The sequence below is a fragment of the Phocoena sinus genome, chromosome 4 (assembly GCF_008692025.1).
Source record: "Phocoena sinus isolate mPhoSin1 chromosome 4, mPhoSin1.pri, whole genome shotgun sequence".
Classification (NCBI taxonomy): Eukaryota; Metazoa; Chordata; class Mammalia; order Artiodactyla; family Phocoenidae; genus Phocoena; species Phocoena sinus.
In genome coordinates this window covers 13,624,853-13,635,756 of record NC_045766.1, presented here as the reverse complement: position 1 = coordinate 13,635,756, position 10,904 = coordinate 13,624,853, and the positions used below count along the sequence as shown (strand labels likewise).

Genomic DNA, 10,904 nt, shown 5'->3' with positions numbered 1-10,904 from the left:
GTCTGTGATCACACTAGAAGACCTCGGTGCTGAAATCTGTTATGTGAAATCTCCTCTCACTCTTTAAATTTCTTTCCTCTTAAAAATATTGGAATTAATGTGTCACATGCATTAAACTATTTATTAACAGCCTGACCCATTCCTGAATATTGTATGGAAAATAAATGAGATGCTGTCTGTGTCTTGAAATTTAGATGTGGTTGAAATACTAATGAAGGGATTTAGGAATGAACATATATGTCAATGTAGCTGTATGAGATACTAGAAATGTGAGGCAAAGTCTGCTTACTGCTACTACTACTAAATCTGTCTTAGAAATAAAGATATACAAGGTCTTCAAAGGGAAAAATGAAACGAGAACAAATATATCTCATTAACAAAGCAGTCAATTCCCTTTATTTTTAAAATTTTATGTACACATAAGAATGATCTGTATAATGTACATTCAATATAGAAAGCTTTATATATTTGATAATGTATAGAACATTTCACAATTACACTAATCTCTTACATAACATCTTGACATCCATTTTTAAATTTTTTTGCACAACTCCTTTTTCATTCAATTTGGTAAAGCCAGTTATACATACTGACGTATGCTGTGAGCTCTCAGAAGGTTAATAATTGAGGAGAGGATACCAGCGAACAGGTGCAAGGACAAAACCTAATAGTGTTCGACGGTAGGAGAACAGCCACACAGACTCGATGCAGGAGAGGGAAATGCCCTTCTTAGGGGTGACTTAGATTTCCCAATTTCTGTAGACTGCAGTTCAACCCCACAGCCACACTAGTTCAAAAAAACATTATAAAAACTAGGAAGAAAGTTTTGTCTTTTTGATTCACAGTCTTGTAAACAGATATAAAGGAACAAAATGTGCTTACATACATCAAGAAAAAAAATTCTTGTGTACCTGCTTAGGTTGATCCACAGAGTGCTTTCTTATAACGTGATACAATTAGAATCACTGACTTTTTTCCTAAATAAAAATATACTTATAGAAAAAGGAATAACACTGTCATGAAACCAGGAGGAAGGCAGTTAAGAGTTTTCTTCAACGTATCAGCTGGAGGAATGTGGACGGGGCACTGGCCTTTCAGCGTTTATTGTCTCTCAAGAAAGTTTCAAGTCTGATAGCCAAGGTCGCCTGCCTCATGGTCTACGGGAGGCGGCAGGTTAGACATGACTGATGACGATGTCCCTGCAGTAAGGTAGCCAGCAACTCCAGGTCCTGCAAGAGAGAAAGGAAAATACACACCTTCTAAAGAGCAGAGTCATGTGAGAACACTGACCTTTATAAAAATGTCAGAACCAGGTCAAGCACCCCATCACAAGGAACTGATACAATCTATTAGGATTACCTAAGCATACAACGAAACCTTTAAAACAGCTACACAGCACCATTTTCATGGTTTGCCTTTACTATATGACAAAGTTAAAAATCATTTCAAAATTTATACTGGACAGTAACACGGGTGTGGAAATATGGAAAAAAATTTCCCTTCTCACATCTGGGAAGTTCAATCTTTCAAAAAATCCTGGACGCTGAAGGATATAGCTAATGTCAAATGAGAAAAAATAGGAACAGAGGAAAGAAACTCTGTACTTGGGTCAGTCCATTCGAAAGTCATACATGATGAATTCCCAACAAAAAACACTTCTATCCACATTCGAGATAACCTATTTTCATTTGGTGCAAAGAAATGCTACTATAACAAGTAACACCAAATGAACAAGGGTTGCTACACCAAGGTCTCTGAGAAAGAAAACGCAAGCTCTGGACATCGCTCATAGGAAAAAATAAGAGTGCTATGGAAAAGGTATCAATATTTTAGTTTTATATGTCTTGATTCTAACAATCTCTAGTGCACAAAAATGCCACTATCTATGCCAGCATTTATGAAGATGTGGCCTATGAGCATATAATGGCTTTAGTCCTCTAGTTTATCATGAACTGCAGAGACATTTAATTACACCTCAGAATCACTGCACAACTGTACAGAGTACTTGCAAGAGACACCGTACTGTAGCATAATACTGCATATTGAACAATACTTTTAGCTGAGATCATAGGAAACAAGGCAAACAGCTAAGGAACATTGAAGGGTTAGGACTAGAAAAGCAGTGGAAGCGGCATGCATTTAGCAAAATGGTTCTCTACCTGCTTCAGAGAGCTACACAGAAGTTAGCAAGCTGCCTGGCAGAGCGGATCTAAAGCCCGCTCCTGAGGTGAAGGGGACTGCTGCCAGTTAGAAGGGAAGGAGAGACACCTGAGGGGAAAAAAGAAACATAAGCAGCAAGGGAAGTCATAAGGAAGTGCAAACAGCAGAGCAGTTTGATGAAGGCTAAGGTATAACAGGGACTGAAGCAGGACAAAAGGGGGACAATTCAGATTCATCTTGTTTTTAACCTCATGAACATTTGTACTGAGGACGTGAAGAAAGCAGACACTGTGTATGCAGCACGTGGTTACACAGTGGCCAGAGACAACTCAGCTCACGTGAGGTGCCGCTTGCCACCTGGAGCGCCCGGGAACTTAGAAAACCTAGAAAAAGGATTTTCCCTTTTCTAAGGCAAGGTGGGCCTGCATCTATCAACCCCTGCTTTCCACCAATCAGGACACCAGGCCTTCCACAGACTGCTCAGGAAAGAGACCATACCCCCCTGACAGCGGTTCAGAGCAATAGCACCACACGGTTACATCACTTCCCACCAACCTGCCACTCTGAACTTCAGGCAGCAGCAAGATTGCTAGGGCACACGCCAAGGATGCAACCCTTAAGAATAAACCCCTAAACACTCCAGATTGGTACAGTTCCTGAGCACTTCTGATGTGGGCTCAACTTAGTTCACATCAAATGAATAGATTATGAGACCAAATCATGAATGCTACATATAGAGAAAGGACTAAGGATGTGGTTCTCAGACTACACACTGAGGCACCCAGGGGCAAATTCACATGGGCTATTTTAAATTTGAGAGACAAGTGACATCTGTTGGATACCATACAAACAACTACTTGCAAGTTGTTTGGATATAACTACTTAACAAACTTAATTATTAAGCATTTCTTTTGGCTTAGGGGTAGATGAAGAAAAAAAAAATGACTAAGATAGGGCTTCCCTGGTGGCGCAGTGGTTGAGAGTCCACCTGCCGATGCAGGGGACACGGGTTCGTGCCTGGGTCCGGGAAGATCCCACATGCCGCGGAGTGGCTGGGCCCATGAGCCATGGCCGCTGAGCCTGCGTGTCCGGAGCCTGTGCCCCGCAATGGGAGAGGCCACAACAGTGAGAGGCCTGCGTAGCGCAAAAAAAAAAAAAAAAAAAAAAAGACTAAGATAGTAAGGCACTGTGAACTGAGAAAGTTTAGGAACCTCTGAGCTAAAATCTAAATTGTGAATGATGGGCCTAGAAGGATTATTCAGAAGAGACCAAATTCTAGCCCCACCATTTGCCTCTTTAGGAAAGACAAGTCAATTCCTGGTATTTCTCTAAATGAAGTCTGAGATACTCTCTCCCTCACACTCCTGGCCTCTTCCAGACATGTCTGGTTTCTAGGGGCTGGAAGCTACAGTCTGCTAGGATACGACACTGTGTTCTCCAGAGAAACATGGCAGGAAAGAGTAGGGGCTGCCAGAAACGGGGCACATGGCACACTGTGTAAGGCAGCTGGACTCTTTAAGAGGGATGTGAAAACAAGAATCCCACAGAACGGAATTGGCTGCCATGATGGAGTAGTGGAAGGAGCACGGCCTTTGGTGAAAATGAACATGGGATTCTCAGTGGGGGGGAAAAAAAAGAAGCCCTGTCTTAGCAGCAATGTCCTACAATAAACCGACACTGACCTTAGGGAATCTTTCTTAACATGGCTCCCACTGTGTAGTCTTGGACATGTGTAAAAAGAAAACCAAAAGGTAATAAAAACCAACTCTGCAAAGAACTAATGGACCAGTTTGATGAGAGGCCCAAGAAATGCACCCTTGCTCCCTTTGATGACCTTAGGAAAACAAGATAACTATTTCACATGCCTCTAATTAAATAGAAGTAAATAAGTATATAGTACAAAGTTCTTCATCTCCAATTCTAGCTCCTAAAAGCATCTTTGCCTTGGCCCACTACTCTTTCTTTCCCTGTTGTTCCTTCTTTCTCTATTGATTTTCTAGGTGAGGAAATCTGAGGATTTTCACTGCTGAAATTATTTTTATAGGGCTTTGAGCTTGTTAGCACCAAGCTCTTCTAAAACAAAATAAATGGCTAAGTAACCCAAGGCCCTACACAATGAGCAGTTACAGCTTAACTGCACCGTGGGTAAAGTCCCATTGAGGCACTTTTAGATGAACATTTATCATAAAACAAAACAATAATGCCAGGCTAGAGGGTCAGTCTCATCCCAATTTATCAACATTGAGTAATCCTGCCTAGGACATTTTAATTTTTACCCCAAATCCTTAACATGTGACTGAGTGACATTTGCTCAGCAGCCAAGAAGAAGAAAATTATAAATGTGATTAGTCATTCCCATCTTATTTTGAAATAGTAATTAGCTTTCTCTCATCTCTCCCCATCTCCTAAACAAAATCGACTTATTGGAAGAAAAGGATGGTGACGACTTATGTTCTCACAGCACGTTATTTCATTTGCAAATTGATTAGACAGAGGCTGGTACAAACTGAATCTTCTCAAGACTGAAGGCAGGATGGGGTAAATTTAAAATTCCAATTCAACACAACACTGTATACATTCCATGGAGTTCCACATAACGGGATTTTATCATTATTAGAAGTACTAGCCCCTTTTATCAAACAATGACACACAATTCAATGGAAAAGCTCAAACACAAAATAGAAAACATTTGGCAACCCAAGCAATAAATATACATCGGTTCAACCGGTAGTACTTTCACAACAAAAGAACATCCCAGACTGATGATGTGCTAAGAACTGGACAATTTGGGGGCCAACACAGCTCAGAGCTAGTCCAGATTGTCCCACATCAACTGATGTGCCCTTGGGCTTCAACAATGACCTTCAGAATGGCCACAGTAAAACTCCAGGCCCTTTCCAGGCTGGGATTTATACCACCTACCCTCGATGGCTTTATATGCAACTTGCTGCCCCCTGAGCCAGACCAAGGATGTGAAGAAATTTATAAACCCCAGCCTTTTTATTTCCCTAACCTTCTGCAGCCCATCAAAGCTGCTTCTCATAACTCATTCAGAAGCCACCCCAGGGATCCAAGTAAAAGGAAAGGCACAGACAGAAACCTTTTGGCTCCCTGAACTTTTCCTATAGTTATTAGGGAATCTGGGTGGGGGTGAGGACCAAGTGATTTCTAAAGGAACTGTAGGTCTCTGAAGATAAATACTTCTCTCTTCTGTATTCTAACGACAGACCTTTTGACCCACAGCTGTTAGTACGTCAAGGATCACCTGCAGTCTTTTATTCCATCCAGTCAAGTCAGTGAATGCAGTGAATGTGAAGTACACTCAAGAACAAAAAGAATTAGAAGAGGGCTTCCTGTCCCTGCTTGTAATCTACATCTTCCTATTCTTCAAGGTAAAATTTTAAATAAGTTTACTCTCAGCCAGAAAAAATACAGCAGATTTTCCAATCATACCATTCTTATATACAAAGTAATGAATATAATACCATGAAAAAGTGGTATTCTGTAAACTTTTTGGGAAAAGAGTCTAAAGAGGTAAAGTTTTTAGTGTGTCTATAAGAACATACCCCTACTTAGAAGCTACAGCTTTACCCCGAATTTGAAAGAGATATGGAAGAGACTAAGACTATATTCTAGGTATTTCTCTCCATAGAAATCATAGGGCAGGGGATGGGAAAGGTAGAAGGGAAACCCATGGCACTCTACTCTTAATGTACACACATGTACCACATGTTCATAAACTCTAGAAGTCTGATTATAAATTTTAGTGGATTAATATTAAACAGGTCACAGTGGAGGAAAAAACAGTAATGTCACAACCACATCTAAAATTAAAACCATGTAAAACTTTCTCCAAAGTCCTCACTTCTGAATATTTAAGATTTGGTCTTCAGGATTTATAAATTTCTATACTAGCGATCAAGATTATTAAAACAGTTACACTGGTGTGAGAAACGCTGGGTAATTAATTTTTTCTCTCAATTTACCTACATCATCTCTGGTTAGAGGAGGACGCAGGGCTGACATTTTTAAAAATATTATAATTTCAGGCAGACTGCAAGAACCACTTAATATTCCTAAGGTTAATTTCAAACTAAAAACTTTTATACCAAAGACTATATTTCATTTTCAGACTTACTAAAATAAGTCTGTCAAATGGACAAATGTCCCAAGCTTCTGAAGTGTTTTATCTTCTGATCCCTAGGCAGTAAAACATCCTTTCCTTTGATACCCACATATTTCCTCCCACAAAAAGATAAACCCTAAATATTTAGTAAAACTTCAGATTAATCACTGGTAACTTCAAAGAAAAAATATTTCGCGTGTGAGTATGCATATTTGGCATTTCAACCTAGTATTCTGACAGAATGGAACGATGCTATCATGTTTCTGATACTGATATTTCTGAGTAGATATTTCTCTACTCTTTCGTTACATGTTCAAGATAAACATTTTAATACAGCCATACTCCAAATACAACATATGACACCATGGATTTACTGGATCAAAACTAAGCAGAGTCCGTGTTGCAGTCAGCACACATTCAACACCACAGCAGTTCGCATGCTGTCTGGGCTAGAACCAGAGGTCCACTGCATGCCCACAGCATCTCCAAGACAGGTAGCTAGGAACCTATGAAAACCCTCTAAATGCCATTTTTAGTCTAGACAGGGCAAAAGAAAGGTCCAAGTGGCTTCTGCCATGTGTCTTAGGGAAGAGAATTTGGTGTGGTTTACCTGTGAGGTATCCTGCTGTTTGTGACTCAGAAATAAACAAGTCATGTTTCTGATCTTTGAAGGCACTCCAGACTGAAGAACGAGACAGGATTTCATTCACCTAGGGAAGTAAAACAAACTCTTTGAACTTAAACAAACTAAGTGCTAGATGTTGGTAGATGAAATTAAAGAGAAAAAGCAAACTTCCAAGACAAAAGGAAGAGGCCACCTGAAGAAAGAACCAAAGATGAACCAAGACCTCACATTCATCAGACACTCTACACCAGGCACATCTCACTAAGCCAGATGCAAAGAAGTCCCTAAATCAGTCTTCCCTCTAAACTTGGACTCTACTATTTGAACTTACTGACTTGTATGTAATTTTGGCATGAAGATGTTCTTGTGATAGTAACAACTGGCTGACAGTGTGGTGTGGGTTCATGAAGTATTCCTGAGGAAGGGGTTTGGGGAGGAGCTACTGCAAAACTCAAGCTACAACTTTTTTTTTTTTTTTTTTTTTTAACATCTATTTATTTATTTGGCTGCACCGGGTCTTCGTTGCGACACATGGGATCTTCATTGTGGCATTAAGGCTCTTAGTTGCGGCATTCGGGTTCTCTGACCAGGGATCAAATCTGGGCCCCGTGCATTGGGAGTGCGGCGTCTTAACTGCTGGACCTCCAGGGAAGTCCCTCAAGCTACAATTTAAAGCACTTTTTCATACTATGGATGTGACCTGTTAGGAGTTTAAGAAATCTATTAAGACAGTTGTGCTCAACATGCTTGAGAAAATAAAATAGATTAATATAGAAAGCATCAGAGTATCACATGTAAAGTGGGCAAAATTGTTCTGTGATATATATACACATATGAGTATAAATAACATGTGTGTAAATGTGTATTGGACTAAGATGGAAGACATGTTTCTTTCTGTGACATAGATTAAAAAACAAAGTTTAGGAAATTCCAATGTAGAGGATATCTTTCGCATATCAAAGTTCAGATCAAATATTTATTGAGCACCTCATATGTGGGTTGCACAGTGGACACAAAGATGAGAAAGACTTTCTCTGTCCCTGAAGTGCCTACAGTTTAGTAGGGGAGACAGACAATGCCAGATAACTTAGTGGTAAGCATTAAAGTAGAGATATACACGGGGACTGTGTGAGTCCAAAAGACTCTTTGTCCCAACCTTGGGGAGAAGCAATGGTGGAAGTGATTAGTTGTGAAGGTGCTAAAGTTCCTATTTTGGAAACTATCATAATTCTTTCCTTCCCTTGGGAGTGGAAGGTGGGTGTCAAGGTTGCTCTGCTAATTGTCATCAACAGGAATCTGGAGGGGAGGACAACTGCCGGTGCGTGGTACACAGGAGTGCCTTTGCTTGGCATTCAGAACACCCACAGGTAACTTTATTCAACATATAGTTAATAACTGCGGCAGCACATGCTGTCTCTCTTCTTTATTATCACCTTAAATAGTTCAAATGATAATACTGCTAGGAGGGACAACAGCATAAAAAATATTTCTTTATTTGGAACACACAAACACAGTGGATTCACTAAAGGAGAGCTTTAAGTCAATTTAAACCTACAGAAGAACATTAGTAGGTAGAAATAGTCCAAACATCTATGAACAGATGAATGGGTAAACAAATCGTGGCATATACACACAATGGAACATTATTCAGCCTTAAAAAGGAATGAAGTGTTGAAACACACTATAACGCAGATTAACCTTGAAAACATGCTAAGTGACAGAAGCCAGACACAAAAGGTCACATATTGTATGATTCCATTTATGTGAAATGTCCAGAATTGGTGAATTCCTAGAAAACAGAGTGGTGACTGCCAGAAGCTGAGGGGAAGAAGAAATGGGAAATAACTGCTTAATTGGTACAGAGTTTTGGGAACTAGATAAAGTGGTGGTTATACAACATTGTTAATGCACTAAATACCAGTAAATTGTTCAATTTAAAATGGTTAATTTTGTTGTGTAAATTTCACCTCACCTTAAAAAAAGAGAGCGTTACTAGATAGGGCTATATAATAATACTGAATAAGGAACTCCTCAGAAGCAACATTAAGAATAAAACCAATGAGGAAAATTAAATTACTGAACTGGTTTGAACTCAGCATATGCATGCGGCTGAAACACATTAATAGAATCTAAGTTACAACAAAAAGGAAGCCAACACTTTGTAAGTGCTAGTAACGGAAGGAGATGAAACTAAAATGATGTTCTGTATCTTTTAAAATGGTATTATGGGATGGTTAATGAATGCGGTTATCACTACTCCACAGTAACTCCTAGAACTGAAAGTTAATCTTAACCGGCAACTAAATGCTCAGTATTCTTCTATGCTGAAGAATGTGCAACATGTTACCACTATCCAGAGAAAGAATCCTCCCAGTGACTATTTGAGTATATAGTTTGTGCTTTATGAGGCAGCTATGCTAGTCCATCCCTGGTCTTGGGATCTGCTCCAGTTACGGTCAAGAACCACACCTGTAGGTGGAACCTGAGCTGAGGTGCATAGATCACCAAAGGCCAAGACACCTGGCTTTGAAAATGCCTTGTAATTGGCAGATCAAAGTTACCTCTATGTAGACTCACCTGTTCTCCATGCTGCAGGCTTCGAGTCATTGCCTTGAGAGCTTTAACAATCTGAGCCTTTGTGGCTGCTGGGCTGTCCAGATTTTCAAGGCCAATGCCTTCAAGTAATTTTAAGAGGTATGGGACCAAATCTGCTTTCAGGGCCTAGAAGATAATATTAAGTATACATATGTGTGTACATGTGTGTATATATGTGTCTGTGTGTCTATATATATATATAGATAGACACAAACACAAATATATACGCTTTAAAAAATGTAAGCCATCCACTGAGGAAATAATTTCACCCCCAGAACCGTATCTGGAAGAGGACACTCTGCTTTATTTTATTTTAATGCCAGATGCAGAATTTTGGGGGTGAGGGTATCTAATAATAATGACATTTTTACTTAATGAGATTTTATTCTGTTCCATCAACTATTTTAAATGCTATATGCTGATTATTTTACTTAATCCTCCCAAAACCTAATGATGTAGGCATAACTATAATACTGCCGATGGAAAAATCAACGCATGGAGGGTAAAATATGTTGACAGTCACAGAGCTAGACAGTAATGGAATCTGTGTCTGGACCTATAAAGTACAGAACCTGAGCTTCAGCGAGTATACTGGTCTGCTTCCTCTAAGGACATGTACTGATGGGCAACAATATTGGCAGTATATTAGTTTTTTTTCACATTTTCTTAAAACATCAACCTTTGCATTCACCATACATTTTCTATCAGCCTAATAAAAGCTAAATAATACTCTGCTACCACACAATTTTCACTGCCCACTCTGAGATTCAAAGGAAAGAGGTGGAAGTAACTAAGTCAGTCTACCTCTTTTTTACAGATATTATTCTTGGAACAACCCTGTGAGAAGTCATAACTTTATTTTACAGATGAGTAATCTGAGTACTGTAAGGGTAAATATCATGCCTGAGGTCACAGAGCCATCAAGTGGTAGAACTAACTCATGTTCTTTCCAATACAACAACCCTCCTAGCCAATTATAAGTTTGAACCTCAGAGCATCCAATTATCTCCTTGAAATGTACTCAGTACTTCTAACCTGACTGAACAAGGAACAGGGATGGAAGTGGGGGTGGATGGGGAGAGAAGATGTGAGAGGAAAAGGGGCTGGGAAATAGGAGGGCCAGATAATAAGGATGCAAGGGCCTTGTATTCAGGCTAAGGATGTCAAATGTCACTTTGTCATCTGGCAGGTAATGGGAAACCACTGAAGGATTTTTAAGTGAAGAATGAGTTACACTTTTAAGAGTTGTATTTCAGAAAGATCACTTTCTCAATGGCTTCTAAATTTATTATATGTTTTTTTTGTTCCCTTGGTGTCTACAACATTGGTACCCACTAAGTCTTCTTTTCATTAGATGGGTAGTCTCTTTGAAAAGGACTATAAAAAAGTTGGCATGTT

The 10,904-nt window shown here is 39.5% G+C and overlaps 1 protein-coding gene across 2 annotated transcripts in view; it reads right to left on the bottom strand.

Annotated features, from left to right (window-relative positions):
- Positions 1–375: 375 nt before the first annotated feature.
- The window catches only part of DNAJC13 (DnaJ heat shock protein family (Hsp40) member C13), a 130,245-nt gene continuing 119,716 nt past the window's right edge, over positions 376–10,904 (bottom strand). For both annotated transcript variants that reach the window (XM_032630187.1, XM_032630186.1), the window contains 3 exons: positions 9,489–9,632; positions 6,897–6,996; positions 376–1,229 (listed from right to left, as the gene is read on the bottom strand). In XM_032630187.1, the coding sequence (XP_032486078.1) occupies positions 1,123–1,229; positions 6,897–6,996; positions 9,489–9,632 (351 nt within the window). In that variant the 3' untranslated portion in view covers positions 376–1,122. The remainder of the gene's footprint in view (positions 1,230–6,896; positions 6,997–9,488; positions 9,633–10,904) is intronic.